This window comes from Nicotiana sylvestris, chromosome 10, assembly GCF_000393655.2.
Source record: "Nicotiana sylvestris chromosome 10, ASM39365v2, whole genome shotgun sequence".
Lineage (NCBI taxonomy): Eukaryota > Viridiplantae > Streptophyta > Magnoliopsida > Solanales > Solanaceae > Nicotiana > Nicotiana sylvestris.
This window is the reverse complement of record NC_091066.1, coordinates 156,263,722-156,284,177: the sequence shown is the minus strand read 5'-3', so window position 1 is coordinate 156,284,177 and position 20,456 is coordinate 156,263,722. Positions and strand designations below refer to the sequence as shown.

Genomic DNA, 20,456 nt, shown 5'->3' with positions numbered 1-20,456 from the left:
ATAGAGCTATCACCTGCATCAGTTTCTTCCTTAGACTCACTGGAGGAATCTCTCCTTGCTACAAGAGCTTGCTTCACAACATTATCAACGACGTTCTTTCTTTTGAAGTGTTTGTCAGGAACCGAGTTCCTTTTGGCTGCTTTATCAAGGTTGTATTTGAAGTGTTCTTGCTTTAGGAGAGGAAACTCTTTGATAAAGTGCCCTGGGTTTCCACATTTATGACAGAGGTCATAATTCTTTGGTCTGCTGAAACTGCCTCTCTTTGGTATCCCACCATTCCTTCTGACCATTTTCTAAAATCTTTTGGTTAGGTAAGCCATGTCATAGTCTTACTCACTTGAATCATTGCCTTTAACTTTGAGTATCAGGTTCTTCTCCTTCTTTGGTTCTCTTATTTCACTGTCTATCTTCCTCTTCATTTCCTAGGTTTTCAGATTTCCAACTAGCTCGTCTATGGTCATCTCCTGCAAGTCCTTTGCTTCAGTAATAGCATTACTTTACTCTCCCATGAACTAGGCAGGATACTAAGAATTTTCCTCACGATCTTGTTCATGGGAATGAATTCACCTAGTGAGTGTAACTCCTTTATGATGGAAGTGAATCTTGTGTGCATGTCTTGAATAGATTCATCGTTTTTCATCCTAAAGAGCTCATACTTAGTGGTAAACATATCAATATTAGATTGCTTTACTTGAGTGGTTCCCTCATGTGCTGTTTGCAAAGTTTCCCATATCTCCTTGGTGGATTGAGAAGCTGAGATCCTGTTGTATTCATCAGGTCCTATGACACACACCAAAATTTTCTTGGCACAAAAATTTTTCTCCACAACTTTCCTATCTCCATCGGTGTATTCTTTCCTGGTCTTTGGCATCATCACTGGAAGATCTCCGACATTATTTGTTAGGACAAAAGGACCATCACATATAATATCCCACAACTCAGAATCTTCAGCCATGATAAAATCATGCATTCTTGTCTTACATCACCCATAGTATTGCCCATTGAACCTGGGTAGTCTATACGTGGACTGACCTTCTTCAAAATTTGGTGGAGCAGCCATAAGGATCCGTCCTAGGTGTTAGCCTGATAAGAGGAACCCGCTTTGATACCAATTATCAGTTTATATGAGTCCACCAAACTATAGAGGGACCAGGTCCTCTTATGAGTTCCCACTGAGAATTCTAATGAAACAGTAGGTAAATAAGACAGGGAGTTTTACGTGGAAAAATTCCTGCTCAAGGGGATAAAAAACCATGACCTACACTGGTAGGATTTCAACTTCACTATGAGCAACTTTTAGATTACAACCTATGCAATCTAGGAATTAAACTCTTAATCCCTCATTAACTTGTAATACACCTATTATAAGCCACTTTGCAATACACCTATTACAAAGACTTCAACTCATGACTAACTCTAGTCACGATACAAACACCAAGGATTTATGATTTTACAAGAGGGTTCCTAAGCAACGCTTCTAGCTAAGCAAATTAGGAATTATAACGAAGAACAATTACAAAGTTACAACTAAACTAAGGACAACAAAATACTAGATTTAGGTTCTAGTCTGTAGTAGTGTTAAACTTTGTTCTTGATGCACTTAAGAATTGAATGCTCGAATATCAGATGGCTTGAATGCTTGAAGTGAATTATCAAGTGTTCAAGTGATGTTTTGTTGTAATACTCTTGTTAATACAACTTGGATGACATCACTTGAATGATGTAATCACTTGGTTGGTCAAAGGACAAGTGACTGCAGAACTGTCCTGCATTGTTTCTGTGTACAGTGCAGGCAGCAACGTCACTTTCCAGCTGTACATAATTGACTCCGTACTACTGTCAGGGAAACACAAGGGTATCGGGTCCTTGTGTTGGTTGTCTATCTTCTGAAGTTATAGTAGTTCACATTTAGCTGGAGTCCATTGATTTGCGATTTGTACCAAGTGTGTCAGGTTCCTTATCTAATTCTTTAACAGTAAGTTTGTTAGATCATAAAAACATAAAGCTAAGACATTGTGAACCCATCACATCCTATGACAAGAAAACCATATGCAGATGAGCATCAAATAATTAATGTTGTGACTATTGCGACTTTTGCAGCTTCTTTAGACTTTGTCTGAAGTGAACTTCTTCATTCAAAATGAATAGATTCCAACAAGCTATGTTGCTCAGACTTTCCAAAAATGTTGCATGGTGCGTGTCAGATCCTCCAAAAGTAGTGCATTTTTGGAGGATACAATATGGGTGTAACAACATTTTGAAGACCGTGTAACATTGCCAGCAAGTCCATATTTGTGTTCAGATAGTTTGACGATCTCCAATCCAACCAAGATTGCTGAACATGTTTCGATTGCCATTTAGCATAAATGACAAAATGGATGAATATTTCCTGGTTGAGAATAGATGTCTCTAATACTTTTATATAATAACTGTAATCCGAAAACCCTGTTACTGTTAGTCAATTCCATCATATGCATGTTCTTACGCCTTTTAATTGCTGATATACACTTATATGTTTCATTAACAACTTTAGAAGTTCCAGGTAGGGGTGGATGTATTGTTAAATTCACGGGTTCTATTGAACCCATAACTTTCGATGTGGAGTAAAAATTTATGTAATACAATGCCCATAAAAAACAGAGAAATGTCAGGGCAGACGCATAGGCGGGAAGCCACTAAAACAACCTTGACACTCTAAAAGCTACTAATAAATCTAATAATCTCCTCAATAATGACAAACCTGGAATTTAACATGTATCTGTCTTTATTTCCAACATATAGATTCCTTACACATCATTGTCACAAATCTTGCTTAAATGAAATGTCAGAGTTAAATAGAGATAGATTTCACTCAATTATCAGATCTTAACCAAACTACCTAAAGATGGATTTAGGTGGAATTTTCATAATCTTCTTTTTCAGTACCCTCTGTCTCTATCTCCTTTGGACAATCATTAAATTCCTTTATTTAGTATGGTGGATACCACTTCAAATACAAAATAGAATGAGTTTTCAGGGAATCAAAGGACCCCTTTATAGCTTTCCCCATGGGAATACCAAAGAAATTTCACTCATGAGAAGCCAAACTATGGATAAACCTATGATGGATATTTCTCATTACATTTTCCCAAGAATTCAGCCTCATGTTTACTCTTGGACAAGGATGTATGGTAAGTAAACTAGGTTAAATTTGATGCACACGTGTGAATATTTGTTACGCTAGCATTGTAGTTTAACCTATGATAGTAGATTTAGTTACCACTCTTTTATCACGTTACTAGTAATAACCTTGTAAGTAATCTGATTGTGTAAATATTTTAACACTGTTAGTGCATAGAACTTAAACTCATCACTGAATTGTTCATTGTGTTTGCTTTGTCCGGTGACAGGGAGGAATTTCCTCACTTGGCATGGCTCAAAACCATACTTATTTGTCACTGAACCAGAACTTATCAAAGAAATATTGGCCAATAAAGAAGACACTTACCCGAAAATGGACATGGAAGGCTATGCAAAAAAACTACTAGGGGAAGCACTAATAACCAATGAAGGTGAAAAATGGGCAAAAGTAAGAAAACTAGCCAACCACACTTTCCACGCCGAAAGCCTGAAAGTAAGCCTTATAGCTTTACAGTATCAGTATTTCGTCTTTAAAACGTTAAAGTACTGATGTTGGTATGAATGGATGAAATTATGTACAGCATATGGTGCCAGAAATGAGTGCGAGTGTTCAAACAATGCTAGAGAAATGGAAAAAACACGAAGGAAAAGAGTTCGACGTGTTCAAGGATTTTGGACTGTTAACAACTGAAGTAATTTCCAGGACAGCGTTTGGAAGCAGCTATATGGAAGGCAAACATATTTTCGAGATGGTGGCAAAATTAACTGCAATAACTGTCAAAAATATTTACAATGTCAGATTTCCTGGAATCATGTAATCAACATTATAGGAAACAAGAGATTTCCTCAGGACGTTACGTCTCATTCATAATTATTGGTTTCTTGAATTTTGCAGTATGCTAATAAGAACAAATGATGAAATTGAAGCAGAGAAACTTGAAAGAGGAATCAAGAGCTCCATCCTTGAGCTAGTAAGGAAAAGAGAAAAGGTTAAAGATCGAACGTTTGAGAATTTTGGGACTGATTACCTAGGACAACTTATGAAGCTTTTGCACGAATCGGACATGAACAAAAGTATCACAATAGATCAAATGATCGACGAGGTCAAGGCATTGTTTGGTGCTGGACATCTTACAACAACAAGCTTACTTGGTTGGTCTGTTTTTCTCTTAGCACATCATCCAGAATGGCAAGAAAAAGCCAGAAAAGAAGTGTTAGAATTTTGTGGCCTTAAAAATCCAACTTCTGATGCAATCACAAGACTAAGAACAGTAAGAAACACTCTTAGTATTAAATTGTGCGATCATCTCATCTAAAAGTTTAACCTGTTAGAGAGAGTACACTTTATTTACTTAATTATATCTTCATCCAGGGGCGGAGCCAGCCCATTCGACTACAGGTTCAGCCGAACCCAGTAGCTTTGATCCAAACTTTATATTTGTCTTAAGAAATTCATTGAATATGCGCAAATTATTAAGATAGAACCTAATAACTTAAAATAACCAGAATCCTGAACCCATAAGATTTAAATCCTGTCTCCGTCTTTGTCTTCATCACGCCCCCACATGCTGACCTGATATTTTTACATAGGCCAAGTACGTTATTAATTGATATCAGTGCGTCTTTCATCTTTTCTTTAGCTAAGGCTCTATCGGAAACAACCTCTCTGCTCGTCTAGGGTAGGGGTAAGGTTGCGTACATCTCTTCTCCCAGACCTCACTTGTGAGAATACACTGGGTCGTTATTGTTGTTGTCGCCAAGCACATGAAAAATTCTTTTTGATAATGGGAGGCAATGACTGTTCTAATACTGAATTGAATTGCCTGACCGATGACTGCTCTGATACTGAATTGAATTGTGAAACTATCTCATCTTGAGTTTTAGCGTTTAAAGAGATCACACTTTATTTACTTAATTATTATGATCAATAGTTTCCTTTTTTGTTTCCTGCAGATGAACATGATACTTAATGAATGTATGAGATTGTATCCTCCAGTTATTACAATGACAAGGAAAGTTAAAAGAGAAGTTAGACTAGGGAGCATGACTCTTCCTGCTAACATGACAATTTTCATGCCAATTTTGGCACTGCACCACGATCCACAAATTTGGGGTAAAGATGTTCATATTTTCAAACCCGAGAGGTTCGCAGAAGGGGTGGCTAAAGCAACAAACAACAACGCAGCAGCATTTTTCCCCTTTGGATTGGGACCTCGTACTTGTGTTGGTCTGAATTTTACAACAAATGAAGCAAAGATTGCCTTATCAATGATTTTGCAGCGTTATAAGTTCACTCTGTCACCTAATTATGTTCATAATCCTTGTGATATTTTCATTTTGACTCCCAAGGATGGAGTTAAAGTTGTCCTTGAATCTATTTAGGGCATAGCAATGTCCCCAAATAATGTACATAAATAAAAGTTTTGCAAACAAAGCTTCTGAATTCACGAGTTCCTTGTATTTTCGACGCAAATCATAAATTTAAGTATAAAATTCACTAAAATTATAATAAATAGCAGGTCTGAATCCATAATTTTAAAAATGCAATGAGTTTAATGCTAAGAACTAGGGGTATACATATACCGGGTTGGTTCGGATTTTCTAATTACCAAACCAAACCAATTGTATCGGGTTATTAAATCTAAAGACCAAACCAAACAAATAAAAGTCGGGTTTTTAAATCTCAGGTTTTCATGTGTTTTTCGGGTTTTCGGGTTCTTTTCCCATAAAGTCTTCATAACACAAAATATAAAATTTGTGCTCCAAATATTTCTTTAATCCTAGTAAGATAGAACCATTTAAGGTGTTTTTCAATAAAATAACAAAAATATGAGATAGAGTCATGTCATTGTACTAAAATATTCAACAATAAAGATAATAAAAATCGCATAAAATAAGCATTATTAATAAGCCATAATAAAAACAAACATAATTTAAAATTACTAATAATTAAGTTGCTAAAATAAGTAAGACTAATAAGTATTATCATTTACATGACTAAACACTAAAAGAAAAATAAGTTATGCATTTTATCTAAATCACGAAAAAATTAAAAAAATAAATATCCAACATTATTTTCATTCATAGTACAATTGAATTGAATGTCTTTTATTAGCATTACTATTGATTTGATATTAGTTTAGGATTTATTTGAGTTACTAACATTTATGAACTATAAAACTTATTGGAGCATCCAAAAATTATAAGTTCAAGCTTGAAATAATATAAAACTATGCAAAAGCTTAAAAAATATTTATAAACTACATTACAATAAAAAATTTTATGTATTAAATATATTTAAAACTTTTATACATATAATGTCAGGCTGGTTTGGTTTCGGTTTGACTTTTTTTTATTTAAAACCAAACTAAACTAAATATGGTCGGGTTTTTTTTTCCAACACCAAACAAAATCAAGCCAAACCATAGTCGAGTTTTTTTTTTCTCGGTTTGACTCGGATTATCGGGTTGGTGCGGTTTGTCGATTTCATTTGTACACCCCTACTAAGAACCTTAAAAGTTGAGCCAATAGAATTTAAATCCTGGATTCGCCTCTGTATAAGTGACTGCTTTTAAAAGTCAAGATATCACTACATTCAGACACAACTATATAAAGGCAAGGCTGCTTACATTAAAGAGAAGCTAATGATTTGAATGTCATTAGGAGAAGGACAGCATGTTACTTGCATAAATACCAATATCAACAAATTGTGTACCATTATTGATTTCATATTACCATAGGTAGGACCACAATGTACTTGAATAAGCACCCAATATTACCAGGTATAGTACCATTCTTGGATTCATATTATCATAGATTTTCTTATAACCTTTGTAATAAAAGACAGATAAAGATAAAGAATATTAAATCAAAGTGATCTTATAATTATGTAATCCTCACATACCATCAGCAAATTTTAAGACATGAAAATTAGACGAAGTAATATTATAAGAGAAAAAGAGTAACACATTAGTGATAGTCTAACATGCTGGTTGCACAGTATTACTAAAGGAGTTATCAAAAAAAGTGACCAGCTGCTTGGTCATATGCCAAAATGGGGTGGCTGTAGCACAAGTCCGTCGTATTGGTGGATTTGACTAAACTTGGGAAGGCAGTGCCTTGTTGATCAGCTAGTAGTTGTGGTAACAAAAAATCTGGTGGTTGAGTGAAGATTGTTGTGCAATCCTGAGCATGGTTAGACGAACCGTGTTGAGCTAGATAATGTGCAGCGTAGTTTTGCTCCCTGTATGTGTGGGTAATGGTAGGATTATCCAGTTGCGTACCTGCATTCCATTAAAGAGGATGAATAGTAAAGATTATCATTATTGAGCATTATTATTACCTCAGTAGAGTCCACACGCTGTCTTCCTCACACAGTCATCAGCAATTTTTTTGGATCATTTTCTAATGAAAAAAAAGGTACACACAATAAATTAATTAATCATGTGGTCCAAGCTATGGTGTCCTGATTATGAACTTCCACTTCACAATATATTCCAAATCTTGATTGTAATAAAAGTTAATCCTTCAATCTTTTCCCCTTTTGTTTGTTTGTTTATTATTACAATAGGAATGAAGTTTAGCTTATAATTTTTCACGATGCGTTTAAGTCTCATTTTTAGCTTTAACACCAAGGTGACTGATGTATATCTCAATTACAAAGCCCTAGCTCATAAAAAAAAAAAGACAGCCTGATGCATAAAGCATTTCGCATTCATGTAGGATTCGGAAAATGGTTGCACCCCAAGGGAGTGTAGTGTAGGCAGCCTACCCTGATGCAAGTCGCTTGTAATTACATGAAATCTCCAAAGTGTTGGCCTTCGACTTTCAGGCTTGATTGAGAGGACATGCTCATGATTTTTTTATTTTGCATCAAACATATACTTCATATGGCCTATGGAATCATCTAAAACACATACTTCGGTAAAAGCGACTGAACAATAAGCAGTCAATTACTATAATATAAAATAATATTGAAAATCTATTTAAGGTTTAATAATCTTGTGCATGTACTGAGAAAAAGAGAGATCATTATATCTATTTGTCTTGACTCTTGAGACTTCTCACTTTCAACCTCTTTTTTATATATGGAATTATTGTACTGCATTTTGGCATGAAATAATCCATTCTAATCATTGTTGACACCTAAAATTTCATGGACCACACCATCTATTCATATCAAACCTTTGCCAAGAGCAAAAAACAAGAATAGTGATCTTAGATATTACAATAGCTAATGTACAATTAATTCAGGGATTTAATATGCAAATTTGAAATGCTATTGATGAAGCCAAAGCCAGTATCTGAATTTTATTTGTCTGCTAACTCAAGCTAATATTCTCAACCTTAGTCGAATACACTAGAAAACCAAAATCACTCAAGTCCATTATTCGATATCTGGATTCAGAGAAATGTCAGGGCAGACGCATAGGCGGGAAGCCACTAAAACAACCTTGACACTCTAAAAGCTACTAATAAATCTAATAATCTCCTCAATAATGACAAACCTGGAATTTAACATGTATCTGTCTTTATTTCCAACATATAGATTCCTTACACATCATTGTCACAAATCTTGCTTAAATGAAATGTCAGAGTTAAATAGAGATAGATTTCACTCAATTATCAGATCCTAACCAAACTACCTAAAGATGGATTTAGGTGGAATTTTCATAATCTTCTTTTTCAGTACCCTCTGTCTCTATCTCCTTTGGACAATCATTAAATTCCTTTATTTAGTATGGTGGATACCACTTCAAATACAAAATAGAATGAGTTTTCAGGGAATCAAAGGACCCCTTTATAGCTTTCCCCATGGGAATACCAAAGAAATTTCACTCATGAGAAGCCAAACTATGGATAAACCTATGATGGATATTTCTCATTACATTTTCCCAAGAATTCAGCCTCATGTTTACTCTTGGACAAGGATGTATGGTAAGTAAACTAGGTTAAATTTGATGCACACGTGTGAATATTTGTTACGCTAGCATTGTAGTTTAACCTATGATAGTAGATTTAGTTACCACTCTTTTATCACATTACTAGTAATAACCTTGTAAGTAATCTGATTGTGTAAATATTTTAACACTGTTAGTGCATAGAACTTAAACTCATCACTGAATTGTTCATTGTGTTTGCTTTGTCCGGTGACAGGGAGGAATTTCCTCACTTGGCATGGCTCAAAACCATACTTATTTGTCACTGAACCAGAACTTATCAAAGAAATATTGGCCAATAAAGAAGACACTTACCCGAAAATGGACATGGAAGGCTATGCAAAAAAACTACTAGGGGAAGCACTAATAACCAATGAAGGTGAAAAATGGGCAAAAGTAAGAAAACTAGCCAACCACACTTTCCACGCCGAAAGCCTGAAAGTAAGCCTTATAGCTTTACAGTATCAGTATTTCGTCTTTAAAACGTTAAAGTACTGATGTTGGTATGAATGGATGAAATTATGTACAGCATATGGTGCCAGAAATGAGTGCGAGTGTTCAAACAATGCTAGAGAAATGGAAAAAACACGAAGGAAAAGAGTTCGACGTGTTCAAGGATTTTGGACTGTTAACAACTGAAGTAATTTCCAGGACAGCGTTTGGAAGCAGCTATATGGAAGGCAAACATATTTTCGAGATGGTGGCAAAATTAACTGCAATAACTGTCAAAAATATTTACAATGTCAGATTTCCTGGAATCATGTAATCAACATTATAGGAAACAAGAGATTTCCTCAGGACGTTACGTCTCATTCATAATTATTGGTTTCTTGAATTTTGCAGTATGCTAATAAGAACAAATGATGAAATTGAAGCAGAGAAACTTGAAAGAGGAATCAAGAGCTCCATCCTTGAGCTAGTAAGGAAAAGAGAAAAGGTTAAAGATCGAACGTTTGAGAATTTTGGGACTGATTACCTAGGACAACTTATGAAGCTTTTGCACGAATCGGACATGAACAAAAGTATCACAATAGATCAAATGATCGACGAGGTCAAGGCATTGTTTGGTGCTGGACATCTTACAACAACAAGCTTACTTGGTTGGTCTGTTTTTCTCTTAGCACATCATCCAGAATGGCAAGAAAAAGCCAGAAAAGAAGTGTTAGAATTTTGTGGCCTTAAAAATCCAACTTCTGATGCAATCACAAGACTAAGAACAGTAAGAAACACTCTTAGTATTAAATTGTGCGATCATCTCATCTAAAAGTTTAACCTGTTAGAGAGAGTACACTTTATTTACTTAATTATATCTTCATCCAGGGGCGGAGCCAGCCCATTCGACTACAGGTTCAGCCGAACCCAGTAGCTTTGATCCAAACTTTATATTTGTCTTAAGAAATTCATTGAATATGCGCAAATTATTAAGATAGAACCTAATAACTTAAAATAACCAGAATCCTGAACCCATAAGATTTAAATCCTGTCTCCGTCTTTGTCTTCATCACGCCCCCACATGCTGACCTGATATTTTTACATAGGCCAAGTACGTTATTAATTGATATCAGTGCGTCTTTCATCTTTTCTTTAGCTAAGGCTCTATCGGAAACAACCTCTCTGCTCGTCTAGGGTAGGGGTAAGGTTGCGTACATCTCTTCTCCCAGAGCTAACTTGTGAGAATACACTGGGTCGTTATTGTTGTTGTCGCCAAGCACATGAAAAATTCTTTTTGATAATGGGAGGCAATGACTGTTCTAATACTGAATTGAATTGCCTGACCGATGACTGCTCTGATACTGAATTGAATTGTGAAACTATCTCATCTTGAGTTTTAGCGTTTAAAGAGATCACACTTTTATTTACTTAATTATTATGATCAATAGTTTCCTTTTTTGTTTCCTGCAGATGAACATGATACTTAATGAATGTATGAGATTGTATCCTCCAGTTATTACAATGTCAAGGAAAGTTAAAAGAGAAGTTAGACTAGGGAGCATGACTCTTCCTGCTAACATGACAATTTTCATGCCAATTTTGGCACTGCACCACGATCCACAAATTTGGGGTAAAGATGTTCATATTTTCAAACCCGAGAGGTTCGCAGAAGGGGTGGCTAAAGCAACAAACAACAACGCAGCAGCATTTTTCCCCTTTGGATTGGGACCTCGTACTTGTGTTGGTCTGAATTTTACAACAAATGAAGCAAAGATTGCCTTATCAATGATTTTGCAGCGTTATAAGTTCACTCTGTCACCTAATTATGTTCATAATCCTTGTGATATTTTCATTTTGACTCCCAAGGATGGAGTTAATGTTGTCCTTGAATCTATTTAGGGCATAGCAATGTCCCCAAATAATGTACATAAATAAAAGTTTTGCAAACAAAGCTTCTGAATTCACGAGTTCCTTGTATTTTCGACGCAAATCATAAATTTAAGTATAAAATTCACTAAAATTATAATAAATAGCAGGTCTGAATCCATAATTTTAAAAATACAATGAGTTTAATGCTAAGAACTAGGGGTATACATATACCGGGTTGGTTCGGATTTTCTAATTACCAAACCAAACCAATTGTATCGGGTTATTAAATCTAAAGACCAAACCAAACAAATAAAAGTCGGGTTTTTAAATCTCAGGTTTTCATGTGTTTTTCGGGTTTTCGGGTTCTTTTCCCATAAAGTCTTCATAACACAAAATATAAAATTTGTGCTCCAAATATTTCTTTATCCTAGTAAGATAGAACCATTTAAAGTATTTTTCAATAAAATAACAAAAATATGAGATAGAGTCATGTCATTGTACTAAAATATTCAACAATAAAGATAATAAAAATCGCATAAAATAAGCATTATTAATAAGCCATAATAAAAACAAACATAATTTAAAATTACTAATAATTAAGTTGCTAAAATAAGTAAGACTAATAAGTATTATCATTTACATGACTAAACACTAAAAGAAAAATAAGTTATGCATTTTATCTAAATCACGAAAAAATTAAAAAAATAAATATCCAACATTATTTTCATTCATAGTACAATTGAATTGAATGTCTTTATTAGCATTACTATTGATTTGATATTAGTTTAGGATTTATTTGAGTTACTAACATTTATGAACTATAAAACTTATTGGAGCATCCAAAAATTATAAGTTCAAGCTTGAAATAATATAAAACTATGCAAAAGCTTAAAAAATATTTATAAACTACATTACAATAAATATTTTTATGTATTATTTATATTTAAAACTTTTATACATATAATGTCAGGCTGATTTGGTTTCGGTTTGACTTTTTTTTATTTAAAACCAAACTAAACTAAATATGGTCGGGTTTTTTTTTCCAACACCAAACAAAATCAAGCCAAACCATAGTCGAGTTTTTTTTTTCTCGGTTTGACTCGGATTATCAGGTTGGTGCGGTTTGTCGATTTCATTTGTACACCCCTACTAAGAACCTTAAAAGTTGAGCCAATAGAATTTAAATCCTGGATTCGCCTCTGTATAAGTGACCGCTTTTAAAAGTCAAGATATCACTACATTCAGACACAATTATATAAAGGCAAGGCTGCTTACATTAAAGAGAAGCTAATGATTTGAATGTCATTAGGAGAAGGACAGCATGTTACTTGCATAAATACCAATATCAACAAATTGTGTACCATTATTGATTTCATATTACCATAGGTAGGACCACAATGTACTTGAATAAGCACCCAATATTACCAGGTATAGTACCATTCTTGGATTCATATTATCATAGATTTTCTTATAACCTTTGTAATAAAAGACAGATAAAGATAAAGAATATTAAATCAAAGTGATCTTATAATTATGTAATCCTCACATACCATCAGCAAATTTTAAGACATGAAAATTAGACGAAGTAATATTATAAGAGAAAAAGAGTAACACATTAGTGATAGTCTAACATGCTGGTTGCACAGTATTACTAAAGGAGTTATCAAAAAAAGTGACCAGCTGCTTGGTCATATGCCAAAATGGGGTGGCTGTAGCACAAGTCCGTCGTATTGGTGGATTTGACTAAACTTGGGAAGGCAGTGCCTTGTTGATCAGCTAGTAGTTGTGGTAACAAAAAATCTGGTGGTTGAGTGAAGATTGTTGTGCAATCCTGAGCATGGTTAGACGAACCGTGTTGAGCTAGATAATGTGCAGCTTAGTTTTGCTCCCTGTATGTGTGGGTAATGGTAGGATTATCCAGTTGCGTACCTGCATTCCATTAAAGAGGATGAAGAGTAAAGATTATCATTATTGAGCATTATTATTACCTCAGTAGAGTCCACATGCTGTCTTCCTCACACAGTCATCAACAATTTTTTTGGATCATTTTCTAATGAAAAAAAAGGTACACACAATAAATTAATTAATCATGTGGTCCAAGCTATGGTGTCCTGATTATGAACTTCCACTTCACAATATATTCCAAATCTTGATTGTAATAAGAGTTAATCCTTCAATCTTTTCCCCTTTTGTTTGTTTGTTTATTATTACAATAGGAATGAAGTTTAGCTTATAATTTTTCACGATGCGTTTAAGTCTCATTTTTAGCTTTAACACCAAGGTGACTGATGTATATCTCAATTACAAAGCCCTAGCTCGTAAAAAAAAAAAAAAGACAGCCTGATGCATAAAGCATTTCGCATTCATGTAGGATTCGGAAAATGGTTGCACCCCAAGGGAGTGTAGTGTAGGCAGCCTACCCTGATGCAAGTCGCTTGTAATTACATGAAATCTCCAAAGTGTTGGCCTTCGACTTTCAGGCTTGACTGAGAGGACATGCTCATGATTTTTTTATTTTGCATCAAACATATACTTCATATGGCCTATGGAATCATCTAAAACACATACTTCGGTAAAAGCGACTGAACAATAAGCAGTCAATTACTATAATATAAAATAATATTGAAAATCTATTTAAGGTTTAATAATCTTGTGCATGTACTGAGAAAAAGAGAGATCATTATATCTATTTGTCTTGACTCTTGAAACTTCTCACTTTCAACCTCTTTTTTATATATGGAATTATTGTACTGCATTTTGGCATGAAATAATCCATTCTAATCATTGTTGACACCTAAAATTTCATGGACCACACCATCTATTCATATCAAACCTTTGCCAAGAGCAAAAAACAAGAATAGTGATCTTAGATATTACAATAGCTAATGTACAATTAATTCAGGGATTTAATATGCAAATTTGAAATGCTATTGATGAAGCCAAAGCCAGTATCTGAATTTTATTTGTCTGCTAACTCAAGCTAATATTCTCAACCTTAGTCGAATACACTAGAAAACCAAAATCACTCAAGTCCATTATTCGATATCTGGATTCAGAAAAATCGCGAACATCATTCATCATATAATGATAATCATTATCGCGAGTTTTCTTTTCATTTCTTTGTTAATTCTCCTTTTTTGGATCTTGAAGAAGCTATGGAGTCCGATTCGCGAACAATTTCTGATGAGATCACAAGGAATCCAAGGTCCAACATACAAGTTCTTACATGGAAACACTAAAGAGATTGTGGAAATGAGAAAAGACTCAATAACAAAATCCATGAATCACTTGTCACATGACATATTTCCAAGAATTCTACCTCATGTATTTTCTTGGAAAAACGTCTATGGTAATATAAATGTCAAAAAAATTCATTTGAAAATATCTTTTTAATGTGTTATCTTAGAAGGGGAGCCTTGGCGTAACTAGTAAAGTTGTTTCCATGTGACCAGGAGGTCACGGGCTTGAGCCGTGGAAACAGTCTCTTGTAGAAATGCAGGGTAGGGCTGCGTACAATAGACCCTTGTGGTCCGGCCCTTCCCCGAATCCATACGCATAGTGGGAGCTTAGTGTACCGGATTACCTTTTTTTTTAAATGTGTTGTTTTATATGGTTATATAAACTACTGATTATATTTCTCTGTTTCTATTGTCACATAATAGGGGCAAATTTTCTCTATTGGTATGGACTGCAACCTGAACTAGTAGTGACTGAACCACAACTTCTCAAAGAAATACTGAGTAATAGAAACAACAACTTTCCTAAAATAGATCTTGAAGGCTTTTCCAAGAAGCTTTTAGGAGATGGTGTTTCGTCGTCTAAAGGCGAAAAATGGACAAAAATGAGGATACTAGCCAACCATGTTTTCCATTGAGAAAGCCTAAAAGTAAAATTCTTGTGCATTTTTTGAAATATATTATATGCCAAGTTCTCTGTTTCCAATAGTGTTAATTTTGTTAATAATTTTTGTGAATGCAGAGTATGGTTCCAATGATGATTATGAGTTGTGAGACAATGCTGGAAAAGTGGAAAATGCATGAAGAAAAGGAAATTGAAGTGTTTGAAGAGTTTAGGATATTAACATCAGAAATAATTTCCAGGACTGCATTTGGAAGTAGTTACTTAGAAGGAAAGAATATATTTCAGATGCTGATGAAGTTAGCTTTGCTAGTTTCCAGAAATGCTCACAAAATTAGATTTCCTGGCATCAAGGTAAGTCCATCCACAAGATGCAACATAGACTTAACTCTGTATCTACGACAACAACAACAACAACGACCCAGTATAATCCCACAAGTGGGGTCTGGGGAGGGTAATATGTACGCAGACCTTACCTCTACCCCGAATGGTAGAGAGGCTGTTTCCAGGAGACCCTCGGCTCAAAAAAGCAATAGGAGATGATATATTAGTACCATAAAAATGCGTAATAAAATAACAACAATATATAAGAGATATGAAATATGAAATATGAAATACAGAATACGAAATAGGAAATATGAAATAGATGGCTGGTATATTACAACTAGAAGGTAAAGCCCTGCATCAATAGACGACCAATGACATTCCTAGTCTAACTCCTAACTGGATAGTCTCACTCTATTGTGCTGTAGAAATATTCACACTCTCCCCTAACCTACAACCTTAATGCTCGACCTCCATACTTCCCTATCAAGGGTCATGTCCTCAGTAATCCTAAGTCGCGCCATGTCCTGTCTGATAACCTCTCCCCAATACTTCTTAGGTCTTCCTCTACCTCTCCGCGTGCCCACTACAGCCAGTCGCTCACACCTCCTCACCGGTGCATCAGTGCTCCTCCTCTGAATGTGCCCGAACCATCTGAGTCTTACTTCCCGCATCTTGTCCTCCATGGGGGCCACACCCACCTTCTCTCGAATATCTTCATTCCTAATCTTATCCATCCTTGTATGCCCGCACATCCACCTCAACATCCTCATCTCTGCTACTTTCATCTTCTGGATGTGTGAGTTCTTTACCGGCCAACATTCAGTTCCATACAACATGGCAGGCCTAACCACTGCTCTATAAAACTTACCTTTTAGTAACGGTGGCACTTTCTTGTCACACAAGACTCCCGACGCTAACCTCCACTTCATCCACCCCACCCCTATACGGTGTGTGACATCCTCGTCAATTTCCCCGATCCCCTGAATAACCGATCCAAGGTACTTGAAACTACCTCTCTTGGGAATGACTTGAGAGTCAAGCCTCATTTCAACTCCCGCTTCCGTCGGCTCAACTCCAAATTTGCACTCGAGGTATTCCGTCTTCGTCCTACTCAACTTGAAACCTTTAGACTCAAGAGCATGTCTCCAAATCTCTAGCCTCTCGTTGACGCCGCCTCTTGTCTCGTCAATTAGAATAATGTCATCAGCAAATAGCATGCACCATGGAACCTCCCCTTGAATATGATGAGTCAGTGCATCCATCACCAGGGCAAATAGGAATGGGCTGAGCGCAGACCCTTGGTGCAACCCCGTAATAACTGGAAAGTGTTCAGAGTCGCCTCCTACTGTCCTAACCCGAGTCTTAGCTCCATCATACATGTCTTTAATCACCCTAATATAGTTACTCGGGACCCCTTTATCCTCTAAGCAGCTCCATAAGACCTTCCTAGGAACCTTATCGTACGCTTTCTCCAGATCAATAAACACCATGTGGAGATCCTTCTTCTTATCTCTGTACTGTTCCACCATCCTCCTAATAAACTCAGCCCATTTTAATCCGCCAGCCCAACCCGCCCATTTGACACCCTTAATCATAGAAAATAATAAAAGCCAAAAAATGCCAAATAGGGCATTGGAAACACAAGTAGATTGCGATTTCAACAACTTACCTCACATAATATTCCCGTGGTACCATTAAAAACAATAAAACCTCAATTTTTGATTCACTTATAGAGCGCCCCAAGATGTGCGCTTGGTGAAAGACATTGGGTATTAGGTTGGGTCAAAAAAAATGAGCTATTGCCTTTATATATGGTATCGCGTGGATATTATGTAAGGTGAGTTACTGACATGATTATACTTAATTATATTCAATACATGTGGCATCCTGCTTGTTTTCTCCAAGACCAGATCTAACATTTTCAGTTTTTTTTTTCTACGGTATATAGGCATACTTCAAAAGTTACCGAAAGTTAGTTTTATGACTTTAGTATCATAGACTGAAAGTTGAATGACCATTCGCGAAATAGCGCCAACCATGGAAGAACAGTAACTCATAAATTAACTTACTTGTTAAATTTTGTGTAGTCAAATTTGGAAAAGCAGAGATGAAATAGAGTCAGAGAAACTGGAGCAGGGCATACGCGACAGTATTACTCGAATAATAAAGAAAAGACAACAGGAAATTTTTGGGCAAGAACATAACTTTGGAAGTGATTTCCTTGGGAAACTCTTAGAGGCTTATCAAGATTATAATGAGAAGCCAATTTCAGTAGAAGATATAGTTGATGAATGCAAGACATTTTATTTTGCTGGTCATGAAACAACTACTTCTTTACTTGGATGGACTATACTCTTGCTAGCTACAAACAAGAATTGGCAAGAAAAAGCAAGAAAAGAAGTTCTTGAATCATTTGGCAAAAATGTTCCTACCGCAGATGGCCTATCAAGACTGAAAATAGTAAGCATTGAGGATTTTAATCATTTTTCTTGAATATTGCATGCATATATCAAAGGGGAGCCTTGGCGTAGCTGATAAAGTTGTTGCCAGGATGTCATGGGTTTCAGCCGTAGAAACAGCCTCTTGCAGAAATGCATGGTACAATAGACCCTTGTAGTCCGACCCTTTCCCAAAACCCGTGCATATCGGGAGCTTAGTGCACCGTGCTGCCATTTTATTGCATGCATATATCAATTCGAATAAGTATATACTAAGAGGGTGTTTGGGTAAGTTATCAGCTTATAAATACTTTTTGGATTATTACACAAAAACGCGTATACATCAAAATCACCCAAAAGTTATATGTTGGTCGTTCCTAACTTATGTATTTTCAATTTATAAACACTTGATTTGACCAAGTTTTTACTATTCTATTCCTAACATCTTTTAAAATGAAACCTTTCATTTTATATGTTTGTGAATAATTAAAAGGCACTTTAGTTATTTTAACCAAAAAAAATAGCTTAACTATCAGCACTTAACCTGACACATCAACATTTAAAAGTATTTTTCTATCGCTTAGTGCTTCTCAACTATTTTTAAGCTAAATCGTCTCTAAGGGCAGCCCATCGCACAAAGTATCTCGCGTTCACGCAGGGTGCGGGAAAGGGTCACACTCCAAGGAAGTGTGATGTAGGCAGCCTATCCTGATGCAAGCATCAGTGGCTGATTCCACAGCTTGAATCCCTAACATATAGGTCATACGGAAACAACTTAATCGTTGCTCCAAGTATCTAATTAGTATTTTTACTCGTTTTTTTTTCAATGTAGATGAACATGATTATTGAAGAATCTTTAAGATTGTACCCTCCGGTGCCATTCATCAAAAGGAAAGTAAACAAGAAAGTACAGCTAGGGAAGCTAACTTTACCACCTCAAATGCAGCTATATATATCACCATTAGCAGTTCAACATGATCCTAAAATATGGGGAGAAGATGTACATATTTTCAAACCAGAAAGATTTGCTGAAGGTGTTGTTAAAGCTACAAACAACAATCCAGTTGCATTCTTGCCATTTGGTTATGGACCTCGAACTTGCTTAGGCTTGAACTTTGCTATGATTGAATCTAAAGTTACTCTTTCGATGATTCTACAACGTTATATGTTTACAGTTTCACCAAGTTATGTTCATTCTCCTGTTCAGCTTTTTATGCTTCGTCCACAGCATGGAGTTAAAATCATTCTCCACAAGATTTAAGGGTCTATTGTTGTATGTAAAGACAAACAGGAACTTGATTATTGGTCAATAGATATTGGATTTAACTTATATACGCGAACAGATTAAACTTTTTTTTTACATTATCACTGTAGTTTAACCTGTTGTAGTCGGTAAACTTGGCACGCCGCCATCACACACATAAATAGGAAGCATAACAAAAGCAACAATGGATAAAATTGAAGTAAACCAAAACAGAAAACATGATAGGAAATGCAAAGAATTAAGACGTACGACAATTAAAAGATGAAGTTCATTGCACAAAAATATAGACCAAAAAGATGTCGCAACAACAGCACATAGTGATTACCAAATACGTCAAATACGAAACAAGACTCTATATTAGTTTCCATAACAATCTTAACAAGCTTTCTTTTGAATGCATGGTAACTTAATCACGGCGAAGGTTGCGGAAATAGCCAGTAGGATCACGCTCAAAGTCATCCCTGTAAATGTAATAGTCCCTCCCTGGAGCTTTCATCATTTTCTTGTTATTGGCTCGTTCGTTCGAATCTCCATCGATTAGCTTGTTCAAGCCCCATCCTAGTAAAGCTACACCAGCTACTAAGGCTAGCTTTTGTATCACTTCTTCTGGTGAATCTGTGGCAGCAGCAGACAACTGCTCCCCATTTTGCCCAGCTTTTCTTTCGTTTGAGTTCTTTGTGGTGCTTTCAGAGGAACCCATTATAGTTAAATGAATTCAACAGTTCTTGATTCTGTAGTGTAGTAATAATAGGAGTAGCATTTTACTTTTGACAAAGAAGCGTAATTTATAAAGATCACTTGCATGCATTATTGGAAGACTACAGGGTTAATTAGCATCCAAAATATTGAATTAAGTGTAAAAGTAGATAAGATATTGACGGTCACTTTCTCTTGCTTTTATTTCCACTTGGAAAACTGATGAACATTAAAGGTAAAAGACTTGGGAATTCTGCAATTAAAATTAATTGTACTCTTTGGGAATATCAATAGTCAACTAATTGAGTGTGGGATTAATTATTCATGATCAATGCATTCATACTTGTTTTATTTCCATCGAGGTCTATCGGAAACAAAATCTCTGCGCCTTCGGGGTAGGGATAAGGTCTGCATACACACTACCCTCCCCAGACCCCCACTTTGTGAGATTTTACTGGGTGATCGTTGTTGTTGTTGATCAATGCATTCATACACTAAATCTGTTTATTGAAT

General features: G+C 35.6%; 4 protein-coding genes across 4 annotated transcripts; 3 read left to right on the top strand and 1 right to left on the bottom strand.

Annotated features, from left to right (window-relative positions):
- Window positions 1-457: 457 nt before the first annotated feature.
- On the bottom strand, window positions 458-970 carry LOC138880153 (uncharacterized). The gene has a single exon (XM_070159818.1). The coding sequence runs from the start codon at window positions 968-970 to the stop codon at window positions 458-460; it is 513 nt and encodes a 170-aa protein (XP_070015919.1).
- A 1,903-nt stretch (window positions 971-2,873) lies between these two features.
- LOC138880416 (cytochrome P450 CYP749A22-like) lies at window positions 2,874-5,584 on the top strand. Its single transcript, XM_070160535.1, has 5 exons — window positions 2,874-3,170; window positions 3,390-3,613; window positions 3,702-3,934; window positions 4,016-4,391; window positions 5,074-5,584. The coding sequence occupies exons 1-5, from the start codon at window positions 2,885-2,887 to the stop codon at window positions 5,500-5,502; spliced, it is 1,548 nt and encodes a 515-aa protein (XP_070016636.1). The 5' UTR covers window positions 2,874-2,884; the 3' UTR covers window positions 5,503-5,584.
- A 3,167-nt stretch (window positions 5,585-8,751) lies between these two features.
- On the top strand, window positions 8,752-11,472 carry LOC104214774 (cytochrome P450 CYP749A22-like). The gene is made up of 5 exons (XM_009764489.2): window positions 8,752-9,057; window positions 9,277-9,500; window positions 9,589-9,821; window positions 9,903-10,278; window positions 10,962-11,472. Exons 1-5 carry the CDS (start codon window positions 8,772-8,774, stop codon window positions 11,388-11,390), a joined length of 1,548 nt encoding a protein of 515 aa, XP_009762791.2. The 5' UTR covers window positions 8,752-8,771; the 3' UTR covers window positions 11,391-11,472.
- A 2,804-nt stretch (window positions 11,473-14,276) lies between these two features.
- On the top strand, window positions 14,277-19,278 carry LOC138880363 (cytochrome P450 CYP749A22-like). The gene is made up of 5 exons (XM_070160371.1): window positions 14,277-14,709; window positions 15,023-15,246; window positions 15,339-15,572; window positions 17,633-18,005; window positions 18,816-19,278. The coding sequence occupies exons 3-5, from the start codon at window positions 15,541-15,543 to the stop codon at window positions 19,242-19,244; spliced, it is 834 nt and encodes a 277-aa protein (XP_070016472.1). The 5' UTR covers window positions 14,277-14,709; window positions 15,023-15,246; window positions 15,339-15,540; the 3' UTR covers window positions 19,245-19,278.
- Window positions 19,279-20,456: the final 1,178 nt, after the last annotated feature.

Coding starts and splice junctions, on each gene's coding strand:
- LOC138880416 (XM_070160535.1), top strand. CDS start 2,885: ATGGATTTAGGTGGAATTTTCATAATCTTCTTTTTCAGTACCCTCTGT. Junction 3,935..4,015: donor GTCAGATTTCCTGGAATCAT/GTAATCAACATT, acceptor TGAATTTTGCAG/TATGCTAATAAGAACAAATG. Junction 4,392..5,073: donor CAATCACAAGACTAAGAACA/GTAAGAAACACT, acceptor TGTTTCCTGCAG/ATGAACATGATACTTAATGA.
- LOC138880363 (XM_070160371.1), top strand. CDS start 15,541: ATGCTCACAAAATTAGATTTCCTGGCATCAAG. Junction 15,573..17,632: donor TTAGATTTCCTGGCATCAAG/GTAAGTCCATCC, acceptor AATTTTGTGTAG/TCAAATTTGGAAAAGCAGAG. Junction 18,006..18,815: donor GCCTATCAAGACTGAAAATA/GTAAGCATTGAG, acceptor TTTTCAATGTAG/ATGAACATGATTATTGAAGA.
- LOC138880153 (XM_070159818.1), bottom strand. CDS start 970: ATGCATGATTTTATCATGGCTGAAGATTCTGAGTTGTGGGATATTATA.
- LOC104214774 (XM_009764489.2), top strand. CDS start 8,772: ATGGATTTAGGTGGAATTTTCATAATCTTCTTTTTCAGTACCCTCTGT. Junction 9,501..9,588: donor TCCACGCCGAAAGCCTGAAA/GTAAGCCTTATA, acceptor AATTATGTACAG/CATATGGTGCCAGAAATGAG. Junction 10,279..10,961: donor CAATCACAAGACTAAGAACA/GTAAGAAACACT, acceptor TGTTTCCTGCAG/ATGAACATGATACTTAATGA.